A 22168-nucleotide genomic window follows, 5' to 3' on the forward strand; every position below is an offset into this window, starting at 1 on the left:
CTAAGATCTGTGTACTTTTGGTATGCAGGCAAAGCAAAATGGTAACAGTAAGGGGAAGTACATGAAAGGTGTCAATCCGTGATTTGGTGATGAAATAGAGGGATTGAAGGATTGATTGGAGAGGATGAGTGTCGTATGATCACATGGAGGTGCGTATTGAGAGATGCACATGAAGGCCCACTTTGTTAGCTTAAGAACAAACACATTTCTCAAAACCCACTTGAGATCAAACCCCAACTCGGGAACAAGCTCTACAAGTGAATGGTCTCTATCTCTCTTCCTCTCTCACTTATAAACCAACCCCTCACTACTCTCCACTGCTTTCTCCAATGCACTTGTCCTCTTCACATCCAACACCACTGTCTTAGTTATTGTACTCTTTTCTTCTCTCTCTCTCTCTTCTGGGTGGTCCTTCCTCTCTTTATAACTCTCTTATCACTTTCTTCCATTTTCCATCTCTTATATCTCAACTCTCTAGTTAACCTTTTCTCTTCTCTCTCCCACCTTCTTGCTGTCCCTATACTAAGCCTCTTCTTCTTCTTAGAGCTTCCCATTTCATAGGCTAGGCTCATATATATTTATAATTCATGATACAATAAACCATTTAAACATACTAAAAAGTTTGTGTAAAAACCACTACCACCACCACCATCATGTCTAGCAGAAGGTCGAGGCAATCTGGTTCCAGGATCAGTGATGATCAGATCATTGAGCTTATTTCAAAATTACGCCAACTTCTTCCTGAGATTCGTGATAGGCGTCCTGAAAAGGTACACTATATATTATAGCTGCCTTTCTCTCAAAACATATACATATAATAGACTTGTATGATATATAGCATATATAATATGAATAAATATATAAATACAAATATATATAATAATGTAACACGCTAGCATGGTTGCATGAATAGCACATGTATTATAATATTATATATTTCAGTTATAATACAAAATACTGTAGAAATGTTTGAAACTTTTGACCAAAGAAAAATTATAGAGGAAGGAAGGTACCTGTTTCTACAAGAGTAAGTTTGGTCAAGTTCTTTCATTGGACCCTGGAATGAAAGATCCAAAAACCATTAAACATTCAAGTCAAAAGTTTTCGCGTAGCTTCAGCCTTATTTTATGGTGCATGTTTACATTATACACAAGGGATAGCTTAATCTAATTGGCTTGTTAATTAAATTTTGTGCAGGCTTCGGCCTCCAAGGTTCTGCAGGAAACCTGCAACTACATTCGAAGTTTGCACAGAGAAGTTGATGACTTAAGTGAGCGACTATCTCAGCTTTTGTCCACCATTGATGCTGATAGCGCTGAGGCCGCAATAATTAGGAGTTTAATTATGTAATACTTAATTAGCTCCCTTAATTATTATTAATTATATATAATTAATATCGTTTTTCTAGTCTCTTTGTACCTGAATTAAGCTTCTTACTAAGGCCTAAGTTTTTGTCACTAGATCAAACAAGGACAGCTTCTCTAGATTATAATGTAATGTCCTTGGCTTATAGGTGTTGTAATTAAGTTGTATAATAAAAAGGAGCTTGCACTAGCAAAGCCATTATTATATAATATATGAAGTTAAGATTATTAATATTAATTATAAAGGTGTTAATATTTTATATAAGTAATACTAATTCTAAAATTTTGTCGGTAAGTTGGAATCAAGAGCCATAATGTCAACGAAAAAAGCTTCTATTCATGATTGAATATATATTTTTGAGATTTATTCTATGGAATAATATTAGTTATTTGTATAATATATGTCTAATATCTTGTCAATGCCATGCAAGATAAGGCATATATTATAAATCTATGCATTCTTGTGAATGCCTTGAGCAACTATATATAAGTCTAGAATAAATTCTAACTGATTTGAATGTTATTTGTATTATTAATTCAGATGAATATTTGAATACAATTGTTGCTTGCATGGTGCAAGTGCAACGTACAGTTTGAACATGTATGTCTACACCTCCTTGCTTATAATTTAGTTCAGAAAAAAATTGTTCATAAACATTCCCAAGGACAGCTTGAGCTCTGTTCAAAAATGAAATGTTGAGTTTTTGTTTTAGTTTAAACTTGTTTGAATGATAAACAATGACGTCGTAAAAGACATGAATTGCTAGAAAAGGAGAGAAGAATGATCGTCGAAAAGGAAGAAGAATCGCTGTAGAATAAAAAGAATAGCTCAAAAAAAAGATCTCTAATGAAGAATCATCAGCGAGTCCTCCAACTTGAGCTGGAGCTTTAGCTCGAGTTCAGATATATCCAAATCTAAGTTGACTCAATTTGAATCCACTCATAATTTGAGATTTTAACTGTTATTTGATGAAAAATACTCCCTAGCTAGTGCATGAGATTTATGAATATTTTTCATGGTCCTGACGTTCACACGAAAGATTTAACATAAAGAGAAACAGGAGCTAGAGGTGGAAGATGACATTACAAGAGAGAAATGAGAAAAGCAATGGTGGTGTGTTACTTACAGATATACTTGGAAAGGAACTAAGAGTAGGTAAAATGATTTTCAATAAACTACCTTTTTCCGTATGAGGGCAAGACAATGCAATAAATTTTGAATTTGAACTATCATACCTAAACATTACAGCAGACCATTTTTCTGCATGAATTATTTTCTGGGGAGGGAAATTTGACTGAGACTTTGCATCGACCTTTTTATTTATTATGATGGATCATTAATTTCAAAACCTGCTATGTGAATCTTAATTGCTAGTTAAGTCAAAGATATAATTTTATACAATGAAGCTTCTGTTTTGGCCATAAATCACGTAATAAATTAAAGTTACTGATGGAAGAGATGGTTAATTTTGTTGAAAAAAGAGTCCCGAAATAAGTGTTGAATAGACATGCATGCGACCTAAAAGCTCCCCAAAATTGCATAAAGTGTGTTGGTTGATTCGGACTTGTGACCTTAAAGCGTGCCTCTTTAATTATTCTTACTGTTTGATTTCGTTCACTAACACGGTAGATGAGAGATATCATTCGCTTTAGTCTTTGTTGATCTTACAGTTTTATCGAATATCATTAATTTCGGTTATCATTGATTTTACAAATTTTCTTAAAACGGCGTCTAAGAAAGAGTCCCAAGAGTTATATAATATTAAAAGTACTTTTTGATAGACATGGGAATCCAATTTAAATTGAAAACTCCAAACTTTTTATCGAACCATTAATCCAATTTGGTGTATAAAAAAGGTTATATGCAACACTTCAATCTTTATTGACTTTGTAGTTTTTTCTTGAAAAAATGTTTCACAAAAAAGAGAAAGTCTTAAAAATTATATTATGTCAAGACTCTCAATTCTTGTCAGATATGAGATATCGATATCAACATTTACAAAAAACCATAATAAAGAATACACCAATTCATTTCAAACCAAAAACTCTAAATATCTTATCGAATCAGTTGATATAATTTAACGTATAAAAGAGATTATATGTAACACTTGGATCATGGAAATTCTCCTAAATACACAACTAAGTATACTCAGGATTATGAACACCATATGAATGTAAATGAAGAGATTGTTAGAAGTATAGCAAAAGAATTGACTGAAAAATGGAAAGGAAAAACGGGCATGGAAATGTTAAGCAAGAAACAGGTATGCCATGGTTGAGGATGAATTTGGAAGTTTTTGGAATTGCAATGAAAAATACGAATCAGAACAAGTTGAGAGGTACGGAAACAAGCTGCCCTAATTCAACCGTCGTCGTTTTGGATGTTTTCAAGAAAATGAAAACAGAAAACACAAATTCAATTTCATATAAATTTACATGTATGTAAGGTCACTTTCATCATCCCCAGTAGTCAATGAGAAAATGAGAGAAGATGAACATAGAAATCAGTGCATGAATTGAGTGTAGAAGGCAAGCGCCTATAATTACTCCTGAAAAAAAAAGGGATTTCTTGGACTTAATTATGACTTAAATATCATGTTTACTTATAAAATCAAATCAAATTAGTATAATTCACCGATTTTCCTTGAGAAAAAAGCTTGTGATGGTCATACTTAGAAACCAGTTAAAATGTGAAATCTCAATGTAAAGTCAAAAATTCAATTTAAATATCGTTTTTCCTTAAATAAATTTGAATAAATATATTAATATCTTTTCATATTGAAATAAAGACTTTAACGATGGGTTATACTACTAGTTAATCTTTCCGAGATTTAATGATTTAATCAATTTGTGATTATCTCTCTCATTTAAAAAGATTCCAAATTAGAATTTAGAAAGAAGATTTTTCAAGGCTTCTAGTGGAAGATTTTCCATTAAATAGTATTTTTGAAGTATTTATTGAAATGTTTATTATACTTTTTGTATCATAATCTTCTTTCACATTGCATTTTTCAACTCTTTTGGATACAAATATTTCAGAATAATAAATTTTATTACTAAAATACCCTCATCAAAATTACAATAAACCCAAGGTTTTTCATTTTTTGGCCGTTACTATCATTGAAGGTACTAAACTGTCTTTTACCGGTCAAAATGGCTACACTTAGCTTAGCCACCACGGTCTGGGGGTATTAAAGTAAATTCAACACAAAAGATTGATCCAATCTCACGCTCTTTCATTGGATGCTCATTTTACGCGCTCACTCTATCAGCAACAGAAGTTAGCCGAGTTAAAAACAAACATTTTGGATCACTAAGGTTTTGTCTATTTCTTTTAGGTCCAATAAAATCTGAAAGTAACAGTTGAATCCTTCCCATTTGCCTATTTAACTATAACTTTTGTACAGTTCGAATATGAAAACATTGTTTAGTAAGTATAAACATTTACATTGTTATCGATTAGCAAATATAATTAAATTACCCTCTCATCATTTATTTTAGAATAATACTATGTGTATATATTATTAAATATACAATTAGGTATACAAATGATGTGTTATTACGTGATTGACTGTTATTTTATTCTTAATTTAAAATTACTTAATAATATAATGACACATCATCTGTGTATTTAATTGTATACTAAAAAAGTATAAATATTATTTTATTATTTATTTTAACACTTCAAACTTAATAAAGCTTTCATTATTTCAAAATTTTTATGAACTAAGGGGGTGAAAGTAAGTCAAATAGGAGAGTCATATTACCAGTGACCTCATTGCACAATTTATTGAACACTTGTATATGTGATGTATATGAATGTATACAAAAATACCATCGAAAAGTTTTGTTGTTCATTCCGTCATTAACCCGATTGATGTTTCTATGATGGACCAAGAATATGATCATTCTTCTTTCATAAAGAGACTATAGAATTTACAAGGATATAAGTGTTACTATCAGATTTTATTGCAGCTCAATGTAGTTAGGCCAAACCTTAGACCTCATCCACGCTGTTAAACTGCGCGTGGGATTTGCAGTTAGGTAATCGGAATACAGAACGGTTAAAGGGTACGGTTGTGGGTTACCACAATCTTGTCCCCGTTTTAACTTTATCTCTAACCTCTGAATGAAGAACACCGCAGCAAGCAGGTACGCTAGAAGCTTCAGTTCTTACTTTTTCTTTTGAATTGAATCTTTGATTTTGATGGGAAAAAAAAAAAAACCTTGGTTTCCCTTGTATTAATTTTAAATTTAATGTTCTGGGAACCTTCAAATCTTAGTAATTCGAATTATTTATAAAAAATTATACTGGAAAAGAGTAATTATAGAGGCTTTTAGTTTTGATATGGTAAAGTGGGATCCCAAATCCATATAGCCTTTAGCAGCTTCCATTGTTTGACTGGCAATCTGTCTTGAAGTACAAGTTAAGATTTGCTTTTAAGGGTTTCTAAGCAATTCATTATGATGCCCCACGGCTGACTTTTAATATCTTTTTGTTGATTTCCCTCTTCTAATGAAACAGATCATGCCAGTTTATGTTCAATTTCAGCAACCCTTTACTGGCATGTTCACATAAAGGATCACTTTAAGTCTATAATATGGTTTGTTTAATCATTAAGCAAAACTTTTCATCCAAACTAACAGTTTTAACTTTGAATTGAGGCTTTCTAGATGAAAACATGATCAATCGTAGGACCACTAAGGAGATTTATAGAGCCTAGGATAAGTCGTTGAAGACTTCACCTTTCCTGTCACTTTGTTTATTATTTCAACGCCATTACCAGTTCCTCACACATTGGCCTTTTCTGTGGCATGGTTTTGTAATCATGAAGGAAACTAACTTTGTCAACATGGGCAGCTGAAATTTCTTCAACTGGGTGCTCTTAATCCATTTTAGCTAGCTACCCCCTTTGTGAACTTTCAAAACAAAATGTATCCCGGCGGATTCATTGCTGAAGTTGTAGGCCTGTCTCCTAAAGTAACGGAGAAAGATGTTGGCGATTTCTTTTCATACTGTGGTGCACTTGAGCATGTTGAAATCATCAGGTAGTAATGATTTACTTACTGTTTTTTCGGTTGTCTGTGAGTTTACTTTTCAAATTAGTTGTGATCATAAGGGTTTCATCATGATCAAGTTGTATTAATGTGTATTGTCCATTCAAAACTCAAGAAAGAAAGTTTTAGTCAATGTTTGATTTGGTAAATTTCAAAAAGCTGAACAGTTTATCTCTGACTGTGACTGACTTTACTACTGCATATGTAACATTTCCTCTTTTGGTTGTGAAGTTTGCACTCCTATTTCTTTGGGAAAAGTTGTTATAATAGAAATACAATTATGCAAGGAATAACAATTCTACAAGGATTAAGAAAGTATTTCCTACTAGGAATTGAATATCTCCATTAGACTATGTATTTAGGATCTTAAAAATCAAGTAGTTCATAGGAGAGATAAATATGTGTGGGTATCACAAAGTTTCTCGACAGATAGGAGAGTGTTGGAAAACACTTTTTAGGAATTCCAAGTTGTATTAGTTTAATGTATTTTGTGGCCTATAGAAAGGCTTAACAATCTCCTTTATGAAGCCGGCCCATGATCCATCAAGCTCCATCAACATTACCTAAGCCCATGTTCCATCTTCATACCAATTGGCCCTACATTTGTCATTGGGTCTAAACCACTCCATTGGGTGCAATATGATCACTTGGGACCAAGCCTAGCAACTAAACCTAATGGAGTTACTTATGTGTTTAATTATGTATTAGTTTAAACATATTTCAATCTAATCATGTATTTTGTTATGTTAAGCCTTGTTAGTCTTGTATTAGTTCACCTTTGGAAAACACATGGCAAAGTCAAATGAAGCTTTAATGGAGGAGACAAGGGAGACAAGTGGGCGGTTCAAGGTTACCCTCGTTTGGCAAGGACAAGGTTGACATCCATGAGTGGCTCCTTGTCCCTTACCTCTTTAGGAATTTTCTATAAACTTATGCTTAGATTTATTTTGAATTCAAAAGTTATATTAGATTAATATTTAGTTTGAATTCCAAGTTGTATTAGTTTAATGTATTTTGTGGCCTATATAAAGGCTTAACAATCTTCATATGAGAAAGAGACTTAGTTAATGAAAATCATGGTGTTTGTTCATTGAGAACTAGTTTTCTTTATCCTTTCTTCCTTGATCGGAGATTAGTGGTAGATTTGCCCTTGGTCAATGGTTCTCCTTTAAGCCATGAGTGTGTTTCGGTCAATTATTTTTTTCTCCTTTATCCTTTCTCTCTTGATTGGAGTTAGATGGTGGAATCCCTTGGTTGATGGTGTTCCTTTAAGCCTTGGGTTGCTTCTTAGTCATTTATCTCTTTTATCCTTTCTCTCTTGACTAGAGATTAATGGTGGATCTCCCTTGGCCAGTGGTGCATCCTTTAAGCCTTGGGTTGTTACTTGGCCAAATATAAATATCAAACTTGTTTTTTTGTTTTCTTGATTCTAAGTCTTTAACTCACCTTGAACTTAATTAATACATGCACAAGATCTGTATCAACTGGCATTAGAACTTTGGTTGCTTAAGGATGAGTTATTTTCTTCCTTTCACTTGAATGTTGTTGGATGAATTGGAGGGAGTCTTGGCAACCTTCTCCCACATGTAGAACATAAGAACCTCCCAGATTAAAGGTCAAATCCTCTTCAACTTAGGGAGGATGATATGAAGTTGGCTCGTGATCCATCAAGCTCTAACACTTCAAACTCCACCAACATTACCCAAGCCCATGTTCCATCCTCATACTAACTGGCTCTACCCTTGTCATTGGGTCCAAACCACCCCTTTGGGTGTAATATGATCACTTGGGACCAAGCCTAACAAATAAGCCCAATGAAGTTACCTATATGTTTGATTATGTATTAATTTAAACATGTTTTAGTCTTATAATGTAATTTGTTATGTTAAACCTTATTAGTCTTGTATTAGTTCACCTTGGGAAAACACATGACAAACTCAAATGAAGCTTTAATGGAGGAGACAAAGGAAACAAGTGGGTGGTTCAAGGTTATCCTATTTGGCAAGGACAAGGTTGACATCCATGGGTGGCTATTTGTCCCTTACCTCTTTGGGAATTTCCTATAAACTAATGCTTAGCTTTATTTTGAATTCAAAAGTCGTATTAGATTAATATTTAGTTTGAATTCCTAGTTGTATTAGTTTAATGTATTTTGTGGCTTATATAAATGCTTAACAATCTCCATGTAAGAAAGAGACTTGGTTATGAAAATCATGGTGTTTATTCATTGATCAACTAGTTTCCTTTATCCTTTCCCCAACCGGAGATTGGTGGTCGATTTTCCCTAGGTCAGTGGTTCTCCTTTAAGTCATGGGTGTGTTTTTGGTTAGTTTTTTTTTTCTCCTTTATCCTTTCTCTCTTGACCGGAGTTAGGTGGTGGAATCCCTTGGCCAATGGTGTTTCTTTATGCCTTGGGTTGTTTCTTGGTCATTTATCTTCTTTATCCTCTCTCTTGACTGGAGATTGGTGGTGGATCTCCCTTGGACAGTGATGCATCCTTTAATCCTTGAGTTGTTACATGGTCAAATGTAAATATCAAACTTATTTTTTTGTTTTATTGATTCTAAGTCTTTAACTCTGAACTTAATTAATACATGCACAAAATCCGCATTAGTCTTGGAAAACACTTTTTAGGATATCATTAGTTTGGAGTTTTGACAAGTTGCTCCTTTGGGATATCATATAGTGTGTCTTGTATATTTATGATAATAATATATTCCTCTCTCATCTGTGGATATAGGTGGGTTATGCAAAACCACATTAAGTATTTTCTCTTTTGTGTGATTGGTGATTTATTTCACATATTGTTAATTTTTATATTTGATATGGTTCCGTGAAGTTCCTAACACATTTTCAATCTTGGTTTCTGCATTTTAACTCAGTGAATTTGAGTGTGTTTCTCTTTAAAACAGTGTTAATAGATAACATAAACTTCTTAATTTTTCTTAATCTAATATGAAGCAAATTGGATGCTGATATTTCTGAGTTGATAACTTTAGTCTGCCACTGGCTGTTAACATAGAGGCTGCATGTTAAATATTGAAATGAATTTTCATTAACCTGGATTCTAAATTCTCTCATATTAGCCTAAACTCTGACATCACATCAGAGCTTTGCTTGTTTTTTTTCCTAATATGGTATTGGAGTTAAATGATTTCTAATAATTCTGATTATGAAGAGTGAAGAATCACATGTTCCGATCTGAGGACTAAATTTCTTTGTTAAGAACAGAAATGGCGAAGACACTTGTTCTGCATATGTGACATTTAAAGATGCTTATGCTTTGGAAACTGCTGTTTTGCTCAGTGTAAGTCACCATTTACACTTTTGCTCCAAGTTTTCACCACCTGCATATCAAACTCCCATTGAGACAGAAATTGCGTTTACATACAAACTGATAGCAAGCTTTAAGCAACTCTGGTATGAAAGTTAAAAAAGATATTCTTCATGAGTATAATCTTTGAACTTGCTTTGGTCTCTGGAGATAGATTTGAAGATATCAAAACATAAAAAGCTAAGGGTATTTGATAGAATTTCCAATGCTTTTTATATTTCAGGGAGCTACAATTGCAGATCAACCCATATGCATAATACGGTGGGGGACAAATGAAGATGAATCTCACCCTTGGGGCAGTCCATGGAACTTTGAAGAGAATTCTGGCTCAACGGTATTGGTCCATTAACCAATAAGCTGACAAAAATTATAGATAGATCTTCTTGATTTTGAGCAATGTGCATTTATGTTGAAGAATTCTTATTACAGTATGTTTTCGCAAATTCCCTTGGATTAATGGGGTTCCTGATTCATTTTTCCCGTTTTAGTTTACAATAAGTATGTTTCTATCCTGTTAATTCTTACAATTGCCTTATCTGTTTGATTTGCTTCAGTTGATCCACAAAGTTAGATAAACTTCAGAGGAATCATGTTTATGTTGGCGGTTGTGTCATAGTTCCCCACATAAGCAATGAAAGAACATTCATTGTCACCTAATTTTGTTGATTCTATTGGCTGACTTTGTGCATAATTTTAGCAGGTCACTCATATGGATCGATATGCTTCTACTCCTGGAGAAGCAATAACAGTTGCTCAGGAAGTTGTGAAAACAATGCTGGCTAAGGGATATGTTCTGAGCAAAGATGCACTAGTCAAAGCAAAACACCTGGACGAGACCTATGGACTCTCTGCTAAGGCTGCAGCCAAGGTTGTTGAGCTTGGCGACAGAATTGGGCTCAACGATAAGCTTTCTGCTGGAGTCAAAGTTGCAAAATCTGTGGATGAGAAGTATCATGTTGTAGAAATCACCAAAACAGCTGCAACAGTTACTGGAAACGCTGCTGTAACCGCTGCAACTTTTACTGGTAGAACTGCTAAAGCAGCTGGTACTGCAGTAGTCAATAGCACCTACTTTGCAAAGGGTGCTCTTTGGGTTTCTGGAGTCTTAGAACGCGCAGCTAAAGCTGCAGCGGATTTAGGTACTCATAATACTAAATAAGCAACTTTTTGCAATTTGTTTACCCCAAATGAGTGACTGCAAATAAAAACTCAATTAAACTGTTTTATGTTTAGGGCCAGCCTAGTTCAAAGGCAGTTTCATTATGGTTTACAGTTAATACATCTCATAGTTTTAGCCCTGTGATCATAACATAAGATCCTGTAAAATATTGCAGAGGGAGTGAAAAGTTTGCTCTGGTGAATTGTCTAGGCTCTCCATGATTGGCGGGGACCTCATCATATATGGTCTGAACTTAATGTGTTATATGAGATCATCAAGTAAAACCTTATCAATTCAGGTCCAGAGACCCTTGATGGCTTGAGACAAGTCCTTTTCAGTTCATTTGGCTCCGTCAGATGCGCCATTGCCTGATATAATCACGGATTTTTATGGCTTTTTCGAATCCATATATGCTGGAATGTAGGTCTTTCTTTTTGTTTCTATCATTTCAACTGGAATGTGAACATGGACCACAGTCTAATTCTCCATGACCCAGATGGAAAGTGACCATTCTAACTGGTCCTGCATGGAGGGCAACTAGGAAACAGTCTGTGAGGTAATTGGCAGGTCTTACAAGGCGAGCGCACCAAACAAAAGGTGAAGACAATCGACTCCTGGAATTTTCTGAAAAGCAATACTTGGAATTTAATTTCAACATCAGTTTACTTTATAGTAGTTATTTGTGACCATTATCATATATGTTTACACTATAAAGCATCGGCTGCAAGGTTGTTGCTTTCATATTTAATTAGTCAGCTGATAAAACTTTACTAAATCAAAGTTACTCTGTCAACCAACCTTTAATTTTCTTAATAAATTACCTCTTCTTGTCTGCCAACCATGCTGTCAATAGTTACAATTCAACAACCAGTGCCCCATCTGACCTTTTAACAAGTTACAAATCTCCATTATATCTTTGCATAAGCCTCAGTTTCTGACACTATCAAAAGGAAAAATGATAAACAATAATCCATTAACTTCAAGGTCCATTTTCTAATGTTTAAGTGAACAAAACTGGACTAAAAAAAATCCCAGAAACAATATTCAAAGAAAAAGCGTATCCCAGTTGTCATGTTGCTTTACTTGAAAAACCATTAAGTAAATTTTATATCAACAAAGTATCAAAGAGATGATAAGTATGTATGAGTATCTCACATTGTTTAAAAATGATAAAGAGAAGATTGGTCAAATCACCTATGAGCTCCTAAACTGTCAAAACATATACTGATTGTAAAACTTAAAAGCAAAACCGTGATGAACACTATTACAACTGAATCATGCATATTTTAAAGCAAAATCCAGCACTATGGGCTCACATCTTTCCTCCTTCCTGAAATTTCTTTACAATAAGACAAGCAGAAACCATATTAAGAATTGAACCAAATCCATTTAATAAATGGTATGACTGGTTTAAGGTGGTGGAGTGATACCAAAAGTTCTGCAACATCTAGCCGTTGCCATTTCCCTCAGAACAATGAAACCTGTTTTGTACAACATTTATGGCACATGTACCTGAAATAAAGAGCTTTGTTCACTACTTAATTTGCTTTTCCAAAATCCAAACTAATTGATTGTCATCTACCCTGTGACCAACTCAAGTGAACATGAAGTTTTACATGGGAAAGGGCCATTTAGCCTATTGTGACTTTCTAGGTTAAGGGCCCTCATTGATTGACAAATTTTGAGATGGGAAATTAGTAGGTTATGAAGAGATAACAGAAAAAATGTGTCTACATCTTTGGCACATTTTCTTTTGTTATTGTTTCGTGTCCTATAGTGGGTGGCTTGCTTTGCATCTTTTTAGATATTGGCTAGGCTTGAATACGAAATTTTATTATTTGATCAAATTCATAGAATCGACACTAAAAAAACAAGTTACATAATTATAGATTAGATATGTTACCTACATGCAAATCCATCCTAAATGTGGGTTTCAAAGACTCCATTCCCACAATCTATCTATGGTGCCAAATTCAGTTTCTCATATTTATACAAATTATATTCTTATTCAACTTCTATCAAATCACTTTTATCTTCTTCTTGATAATTGGAATAAATGCCTAATTTTATAATTGTACTACTAATAAATTACATTTGATTGAATACTCACATGTAACTCTATCTCTTATTTTATATGTTAAAGATTATATAGAGGTAAAAAGAACGAGAAATACTAACTAATATTGATATACATATTGTTACGTTATTAATAACATAATAATGTACATACGCTTTTGAGTAATATATTGACAAATTTAAAAATATCTTTTGTCTTCTGTCTTGATTTTTGCTTGCTTTGAATCACATGCTTAATTTAATTTACTTTTTGATGGTGTAATTTCCATCAAACCCTTGTAAATACACTTTACAAAAGTGGTTTTGGGAAACAAAAACTATTTTACAGAACATAAATGAGAAAATTTTTTACTCTTGACTTAAAAACGTATGTTAAAAATTTATGTGACCTCATTTTAGAATGCAAAAATCTTATCTTAGTCCTGATGTTGCAGTTTCTTGGACTTTCTTTTTTTGTTTAATAATTAGAGACTCTTCTTGTAGACAGGTAAATTAAGGGTACAACGATTAGACTTATAATTACTACATCATATAAATTAAGGTTTTATAAATATGATAGAAACTTAAACATAAGTCATCTCTGTAGAAATTCTAATGCTCCACCGTATGTTTCTTGGACTTAGAAGTGAGGCAGTCTGAACTAACTTTGCCGTCCATTAATGTTTCATTGAATATATTTAATGCCATGTTTGATTGCTGTGGTGCTGCAGCTGCTTTCATAAGAAATGGTCTTCTGGTTGAAACTTCACAGAAGCTCTGAGGCTAACCACTAACACTAACCACTGCCTGGATAATATATTTGTTTACTGCTTCAGTCCAAAGAATTGGCAAGTTTGACCTTGTCATCTCCGTCTTGGAAAAATTCCTGTTTACATGAGTACATCAATACCATCTATACGTTCCTCTAATAATATACAATAAAATATTGTTCTATTGAAAAAAAAAAAAGAGAACTCCCTATATGTACTTCTTTATTATCCAAGACTTTCCCTGTCGATTAATCAGAGCTGGATGTAAACTGAGCAAAGTTTGGAGATGAGATGGCTTGAGTTCAGTTCAAATTTTAAATATTTAATTAGGCTTGTTCAAGGGCCAAAATGTCGTCGGAGGTTGCCAATAAGATAACAATAAAAATAAAACACACGCACAAACAATAATACATTAGTATATGACTGAATATTATTTTTTTTCTAATTATAAACTATTTAATCATGTGATGATATATTGTTATTTGTATATAAAGTTATGTGTATTATTTGTGTACATAACATTACTCATAAGATAAATAATATCAATAATAAGATAAATAGTATTACTAGCAAAATGCATAATATTACTATCACCAGAGAGGGACTTGAGTTGAAATAGAGTCGTGCCATTGAACTAAAGCTCTTACTTAAATTTGATTCGAATTGAATTAAATTGAGTTAACTCGTTTTTAATCTACCGATGGGACTAAGGGCATCATCAACGTTTTCATACTTAGATTGAATATTGACTTGATCAAAGGATTAGTTTGGGTCTTGGCTAATTAGACCGATTGGACAACCGATCATAGTGGGTATAAATTAAATAAAGACTAGAAAAATACTCCACCAAACAAAATTATATCATTATGATATGCATAGTTCCAACAATTGTGAAAATTCAAACTCAGACAACTTCACCACATTTCAAATAAGAATAAATTATGGTGGATTTTCTTCAGCAATGTGGTTAGATCGGTTTGAATTGATGTTTAAAGTTTAAATAGCCATTGAATAAAATCGATCTGTTCAACTAAGGTTAGATTCAAACTGAGTTAGCTCAAGTTTGGTTTGATCGAACTCAAAACGAGTTGGCTTTAGTCGAGCTCGAGCTACTCGTCAGATTTTCTAATTAAAATTTTTTATACAAAACGACATTGTTTTGATAACAAAAAATAAATCAAACAGAATTTAAGCCGAATTCGAGCTGGTCTTAACCGAGCTCGAGCTCGACTCAGCTCGAATCCAGCTCTATGTTCAACCAACAGGTCTGATTCAGGTTTTAAAACACTGAGCACCGGCAACCCAAATAGTCATGGCTGACCCATTTGCATCAATCACCTAACTTGCCTGGCAGATTGGTTATTTGTCACTTGTTTTATCAGGATGAATAAAAATTTATTTGTACTAAGAAGAATTGCTCGAGGAATTAGTATACCAGAAATATTGATTATTCGGTCTTGCACCGCCACCAAAATGATAGAGCTTAACCACTTTCCTTACCTATTCGCTATTTTAATCACCTAAAACATTTCAATGCTTTTTAATCAATTTCTCTCTTCTCACGGCCGATTTACAATTAAAGTTTGGATAAGTCATGAAAGTTAGGGACAAGTCTAGCTTGAACAGAGGTTAGACTTAAGTTTAATTTGAATTTACAAATGTATATTGAGTTTAAACTCACTTAAATACATGATGAAATTAAAAAATTTGTCAAAAAAAGTCAACAAAGAAGAAGGATTATAAAAAATGATAAAAGATAAATATTGTCAGAGAAGAGAGAGGTTGACGGACAAAAAATATCATTGAAAAAGATTATTAACATACAACTTTTCGATAATTCACTGGATTCGAACGAACTTAATTGAGACTAATGTTGCTCAAATTCAGCTGGTTTTGAGCCCAAAACCAAGCCAAGACCGAGCTGGCTAAGCGCGGATCCAGCCTCAATTGCAAGGAGCCTTCTTAACATCCCACCTAAACTGCATAAGAAGCCAAATCTCACCGAATATGGGATTTTGTTGGGTCTTTTTTTATGCAGATTAGGAGATAACCAGATGGGCATCTTCACAGACATGTCTATTTCAAATTCGTTACATTTTTGTAGGGTCACCATTTACCAAATTCGTTATCTTAACACCATTGACACTTTAGTTTTTGGTAACCTTAAACATGGTGTTTATAGTTTCTAGGACAAGAATGGCAGCAGAACAAAAAGTCTGAACCAGTATGAATGTGATTTCCAGTAATATGATAAAAAAAAAAGGGGCAAACTTTTGTAGCTTCTTCTATGGTTCAAATTTGTCTCTGAAAAGTGGAAAGTGTACAAGCTTGTTATGAACATATGATTTAAAGTATGATACAGCCATCAAGACACATAACTAGAACATATTATTCACCAGTTTTCTCCATTGCAGGTCCTCTCCAAGCATACCAAAAACTCAAAAAATTGTGCTTGATTATGAGTTTTAGCTAATAGCAACAAATGGGACACCTTATTAGTCCATTTTCATTACAATCAGGGCAGCGTTGGAACCCCGATTCACCTTCTTCACCTTCCCATTGTTCTTGATCTTCATCATCATCTTGTTCTTCTTCATCCCTTTCATGGTATATTTTACAGCTCCCTGAACATGTTTCACAAAGCACAAATCTTATATCTCTACAGGCTTCACAAGTTGCTCCATTTGTTCCACCAAATTCGTCCACTTTTTCACACCCTTCAAGCATCTTCTCAAGCTGCCCTTCTTCGTGTAACCGCCTTATCTCTTCGGCTCCTCCGATGCATTTTTTTCCCAGAAATACTCTTGGCAAGGTGCCTCCTGTAATCCCATTTCGTAAGAGCTCTTTTAGCTCCTCCTTGAAGCCTGAATGCATTGAAACATCTCTCTCATCGACGCGAATGCTTAAGCTTTTTAAGATAACTCTCACATGGCAACAATCCTCATATGTTTTCCGAACTCCTCTCAGGGTTGTGAAGTACAACACAAGCTTTTCTTTTCCAAATTTTTTATCTGAAACTACCCCATTTCCTGCTTTCTTGCCTTCCAAGGAATCTGATAACAACAAACCATTGTCGGCCACAGCCGATTGCTGCTTTTTAGTTTCCAATTGCGGCCTGAGATGAAAAGGGTGCCCTGGAGATAGCTCCTGGAAAGATTTCCTGAAAGTTTGGATAACTTCAGGATCAAATTCTGAAACAAAATTGGAATTTTTATCATCATCCCCATCTGACATTTGGTTCCACATACACTTTGGTGACACTGTGGCTTTACTTTCAGAAAGTTCGGACTTTGGAAGAGGGTGATCATCAAGAGGCACCACAGCATTGGAATTCAAATTTTTGGCAACATCAAAAGAGAAACTCCGAAAGTGTTTATGGGACATCATCAATGGACTAACATCTTCAAGCCCCTCCATCAATTCCCAAGTGTTAATAGTCTCAGGCTCTCCAGGAGGCGTTCTGATAGGAGTTTTAGGCACAACTTTTGGGATCTTCTCTTCAATCATGCTTGACCAAGCCTTTGCCTCAACCAACCCTATTGAAAAATCCTTGGCGTCTTTGCTCTTATCACCACCACCACCACCACCACCAACATCAAGATGATCACCACCGTTGATTTCAGCATTACGATTGTTGTTTTGATTGTTCTTGTCAAAGTCCAGCTTCAAAGAGCCCAAAGTGGTGGATGTGAGCGCCACCACATGATGGCTATCTCCCTTGCCTTGTGCAGGATGACGCACGTGCATTGAATTGCTTCTCAGCACCGGCGAGTACGGGGTCTGGCAGTGCCGGCACCGCTTGTTTTGCTTGGAACTCGCACAACCCATTACAGAAAAAAAAAATTGAAAGTTGCAATTAGAGATGATAATGATAATACAAAAAAGAAGGAAAATAGTCCAGAAAAGTCAAATAAAAACAGGATTTTTATATGGGAACTTGGACCGTTTCGTGGATAGATTAACAGAACCTTCTTGAATCAATGAGCTGGATTGCAGTTTCTGATAAAAGCTTCAATAAATAAAATCAACGTCAAATTTAAAAACTAAGAAATCATTGAATTCAGGCTGGGAAACTTCGTTTTCTGGGTGGATCTAAAAAGCTGAAATCTTTATTTCTCAAAACGTACAAACAATAACGCGAGCTCCGAAATTAAGGCAAGTGCATTAAAACCGAGACCAACCCTGATGCCAAAAACAGCACTTTTAACAACAAGAACAGAACTTTGAGGAAGATCTCGAAGAAAACCCGTGAAATGATTTTCGGATAAAATGTGAAACAGGGAGAGAGAGAGAGAGAGAGAAATCTGTGAAAACGGGAAGAAGAATTGCTTCCAAAGTCAAAAATGGACAAAGAAAAACAAAATTATAAAGAGATGAGTGATCCCACCAGCATCGTCATCATCACGAAGAGGGGTTTAAAATTGTTTCTCTCTCTAAGATTTTTTAGAGAGAGAAACATCAACAGGTTTCTTCGAAGCTCAAACTCAAAGCCAGCTCCTCGTGAGGCCAAGATTTCATGGTTATAATGAAACGAGTCCGTTTTCTTTTTTCAATAGGATGAAAAATAAATAATAATTTACAAAAACAAATAAATTTATAAAATTAAACAAATAGAAAGTAAAAAAGATAATTTGATTGTTTAAATTAATTATCTTGTGAAATTTTAATATTTTAAAATGGGCCGAAAGTTGAGATTATTTCAAGCCAAATTAATCCTTAGGGAGACCTCTTCGAACTTTGCTTTCATAACGTTAAATACGAGTTTGCTATAATTAATATAGGCCAAAACACTTATTCCCACCCAAGGTACAGTGAAATTTCAAACTCCCACCCACTAATTTTTAAAAACTCAAACATCCATCTGCATTCAATTTTCCGTTAAAAATATCAATTAACATTAGAGATAAAATCATCATTTAGTAAAAAATTAAAATTTCATCACAATTTTCTCTCCTATATTTAAAAACTTACATGTTACCCCCAACCCAAGATTTGAAAAGTGACAAAACCCCCCCTAGGGTTTGTTTCTCTTTCTCTGATGTCAATTTCTCCTTCCCCGACCATCGACTGTCCTACCTTCCCCCCTTATCTCTCCTTCGGTCTCTCTTCCTAGCATCTCCGACCGTCTTCGGTCAGAGACGGCTCAAATAAAGATGAGCGATCTTCGTTTGAGATGTAGACGATGTGTTTTCATTTCAGATGAAGGCCAATCATTTTCATCTCTCAGACGAAGACGATCGGAGAGGCTAGGGAGAGAGACCGAAGGAGAGATAAGGGGGAAGAAGGACGACCGACAGTCAGGGAAGGAGAAATCAGTGCTGGAGGAAGAGAAACAAACCCTAGGGGGGTTTTGCCACTTTTCAAACCTTAGATTGAGAGTAAAATGTAAGTTTTTAAATATAGGAAAGAAATTGTGATGGAACTTTAATTTTTGTTACTAAATGACGATTTTACTCTTAATGCTAATTGAAATTTAAAATGGAAAATTGATTATGGGTGGGTGTTTCAGTTTTTAAAAATTAATGCTTGAGAATTTGGGATTTCACTATACCTTGGGTGACAATAAGTTTTTTGGCCATTAATATATAATACAGTCAAAAAGCTATCAATAAAAATAATATTATCATTGATTAAAAAAAAAGTATCATTGAAAAAAAAACAATCTCATATTAAATTGTTAACATGTAATTTTAGTTTAAATTTTGTTTGATTTAATTTAAATTAATTTGATTCGAATCAATTTATTTTATCATTTTTTTATTTTTAATTCATTTTAATTATATATGTAAAGATGTTTAGAATTATTTATTTTAGAAAAATATATATATCAAAATTTTATAACAATTTTTTTATTGAAGATGTTTTGACAATTCTTTTTTACTAAAAAGAAAAATAATTATATTTTATTTCGAAAAATAAAAAATGTGTATATTTTTATTGTTTGAAAGGCTCTTTGAATGCATCTCGATTTTTATGATTTTATTTATTTATTTTTATTTTTATCTTAATAAATAGGTGATAAATATACTAATTAATGATAGTGGTCTCCGCCGTTTGACTCGCGTGGTCCCCTGGAGCCGGCATTTTCCCAGCCATCTCTTAACTCATTGGCTCGTGTTTCACGTGTACTTCTAGGGCGCGTGGCGATTGTCCTTTTCTACAGAACTTGTTTTTCTTATCAAATTAATACTTCATTTTCACAACTATTATATATCAAAATATATATATAAATAGAAATAGGATAAAATTCGAATTAGGTTTGTTCAAACTTATATTTGATTTTGATTCGAATGAATTTAGTTTAAATGAACTCAAATTTGAGATTTTAATATTTGTGAGTTTAAGTTTGAGTTTCAGAAGTGTTCTATTCATTAATCTCTTACATATAAAAAATTTGATACAAAACGATATCTTAGATAAATATGTATTAAAATGATATTATTTTCGTATCAAGTTAAACTTAAAGCTCTATTCAAGGTCGAACTTTAGCTCAACTCCTTTAAAACAAATCGAGTTTGAATATTTTTGAAGCGAATTCAATGAGTTTGAGCTTAAATTTGATTTTTATGCAAATCAAATAAAACTCAAACTTTATTTAGTTCGAATCTAACTTTAGATACAAATAATTATGTGTTAAATGCTGATCATCTAATAAAATAACCACTTTTTTTATACAAATTATCAAAAGTTTTTATATATAATATTACTCTTATAAATAATAGTATTGTTTTTATTTTTTTTTTTTGCCTTACATTTTTAACAAAGAATATAATTCAATTATGATATATATTTGAAAGACAAAAATTATCAATTTTAAAAGAATTATCAATTTTATTTGTAAAAATTCTTAAAAATCCCAAATAAAAATTATCAATTTTAAAAGGCAAATATATATATTTGAATTTCTAGTATTGAAAATTATTTTCAACTATTATATTTACATTGAGGAGCAATATTAAAAAAAAAATTAATATAATTTTAAATATAATGGAAGGAAAAAAATAGAGGTATGAAATTAATTTGTGAAATTAGTTGATAATGTCGGTTAAGACTTAAGAACATACGAGATTCATTGGAATTTTATTATTTTAATAGAGAATAATTATTATCAATCATTGTTATTAGTATCATCTAATATATGGTATATATAGTCTGATACAATATAAATAAAAAATGATATATATATATATATATATATATATATATATATATTTATATATATATATATATATTATATATATATATATATATATCTTAAAATATAAGAAAAATGATACAATACAATGAGTTCATCAATTGATACAATGTATATTCTCTATATAAATTAATACTTATTTTTAAAGAAATGATTATTTAATTTTAATATAAGTGTATCTCAATGTTTGCGATTTTTTTTCAAGATGATAATGTGGTAATTATATTTTTTTATTATTTAAAAAAATATATCTTATAATATATTATATAAAAAATTAAATTTTTGATACGTAATAAAATATGCAATTTTTCTAATATATATATATCTATTATGTAACCATATTATATAATAATATTATTGTGAATAATGATTTATAATTATTCTTGATGAAATAACATAACTTGAAGAAAACTCTTTGTTTGATTGCATGACTCGTTTGAGGTGGGGCTACAAACCATGAGTCTACGGGTTCGAATCTCTCGTTGCCCGTCGAAAGGATTGTAAATGAATCAAATCGTTTGAATTAGCGAGATGATTTCACGAGTTTATAATTTAATTTGGTTAGTGTATAATATTAATAAATTCTAAAATTATATTAATTATTTTAGCCATTTTTTAATTGTTTATACATATATAATTACCTTTATATTTAATGTACATTTATAACCAAATTTATATTTAATTTCTTTTTAAAAATGAAGGTTGTTTGATCTAGTGTTTGGTCAATCAACAAACCAATTTTTATTTTTAAATGATTTTTTTGGTTGATTGGCCAACTAAACACTCGATCAAACAACTTTTATTTTCAAAGAATTTTTTTGTTAGTTGATTGGTCGGTCAACCATTTAACCAAGAACTTAATCAAATAACTTACATTTTTAAAAGATTTTTTTAGTAAAAGTAGTTAGTTGGCTGGCCAAGTATCTGATCAAATAATTTTTATTTTTTAAAAAGAAATCAAACATAAATATGACTATAAATATTTATTAAATAAAAATGTAACTAGATATACATAGGCAATTCAAAAAGTGACTAAAATAATTAATATCTCAAATTGTGGGGTTTAAACATAATTTATGAAGTTAAACTCAAATTCTCACTTTTACTTTTAAATTAAAAATTCAAAGTTCAAGCTAGCAGCATCTAAACTTATCGAATTTGAGTTTAATCTCGAAACACATACACCTATTCCATTGATTCAGAAATCATGATTAGTGTATGATCCCATTTTAT

The 22168-nt window shown here is 32.6% G+C and overlaps 3 protein-coding genes across 8 annotated transcripts; 2 read left to right on the forward strand and 1 right to left on the reverse strand.

The window, feature by feature from the left end:
- Window positions 1–342: 342 nt before the first annotated feature.
- LOC123198192 (transcription factor PRE5-like) lies at window positions 343–1602 on the forward strand. Its single transcript, XM_044612846.1, has 2 exons — window positions 343–770; window positions 1198–1602. The coding sequence occupies exons 1-2, from the start codon at window positions 654–656 to the stop codon at window positions 1348–1350; spliced, it is 270 nt and encodes an 89-aa protein (XP_044468781.1). The 5' UTR covers window positions 343–653; the 3' UTR covers window positions 1351–1602.
- A 3616-nt stretch (window positions 1603–5218) lies between these two features.
- LOC123197838 (binding partner of ACD11 1-like) lies at window positions 5219–11753 on the forward strand. 6 transcript variants are annotated; one of them, XR_006497932.1, is made up of 7 exons: window positions 5224–5516; window positions 6200–6413; window positions 9654–9729; window positions 9980–10090; window positions 10454–10895; window positions 11091–11335; window positions 11412–11753. XR_006497932.1 is itself a non-coding variant. In XM_044612271.1 (6 exons), the coding sequence occupies exons 2-6, from the start codon at window positions 6298–6300 to the stop codon at window positions 11114–11116; spliced, it is 771 nt and encodes a 256-aa protein (XP_044468206.1). In that variant the 5' UTR covers window positions 5224–5516; window positions 6200–6297; the 3' UTR covers window positions 11117–11753. The 6 variants fall into 6 exon arrangements, 5 of the variants coding, with proteins under 5 accessions (XP_044468210.1, XP_044468206.1, XP_044468207.1 ...); XM_044612271.1 differs by having other exon boundaries at window positions 11091–11753; XM_044612272.1 differs by having other exon boundaries at window positions 6226–6413; window positions 11091–11753.
- A 4306-nt stretch (window positions 11754–16059) lies between these two features.
- On the reverse strand, window positions 16060–18251 carry LOC123197231 (uncharacterized protein At3g28850-like). The gene has a single exon (XM_044611424.1). It carries the CDS (start codon window positions 17566–17568, stop codon window positions 16210–16212), a length of 1359 nt encoding a protein of 452 aa, XP_044467359.1. The 5' UTR covers window positions 17569–18251; the 3' UTR covers window positions 16060–16209.
- Between the last annotated feature and the right edge of the window lie 3917 nt (window positions 18252–22168).

The sequence above is a fragment of the Mangifera indica genome, chromosome 15 (genome assembly GCF_011075055.1).
Source record: "Mangifera indica cultivar Alphonso chromosome 15, CATAS_Mindica_2.1, whole genome shotgun sequence".
NCBI lineage: Eukaryota > Viridiplantae > Streptophyta > Magnoliopsida > Sapindales > Anacardiaceae > Mangifera > Mangifera indica.

Coding starts and splice junctions, on each gene's coding strand:
- LOC123198192 (XM_044612846.1), top strand. CDS start 654: ATGTCTAGCAGAAGGTCGAGGCAATCTGGTTCCAGGATCAGTGATGAT. Junction 771..1,197: donor GTGATAGGCGTCCTGAAAAG/GTACACTATATA, acceptor AATTTTGTGCAG/GCTTCGGCCTCCAAGGTTCT.
- LOC123197838 (XM_044612271.1), top strand. CDS start 6,298: ATGTATCCCGGCGGATTCATTGCTGAAGTTGTAGGCCTGTCTCCTAAA. Junction 6,414..9,653: donor GAGCATGTTGAAATCATCAG/GTAGTAATGATT, acceptor TGTTAAGAACAG/AAATGGCGAAGACACTTGTT. Junction 10,896..11,090: donor TAAAGCTGCAGCGGATTTAG/GTACTCATAATA, acceptor AAAATATTGCAG/AGGGAGTGAAAAGTTTGCTC.
- LOC123197231 (XM_044611424.1), bottom strand. CDS start 17,568: ATGGGTTGTGCGAGTTCCAAGCAAAACAAGCGGTGCCGGCACTGCCAG.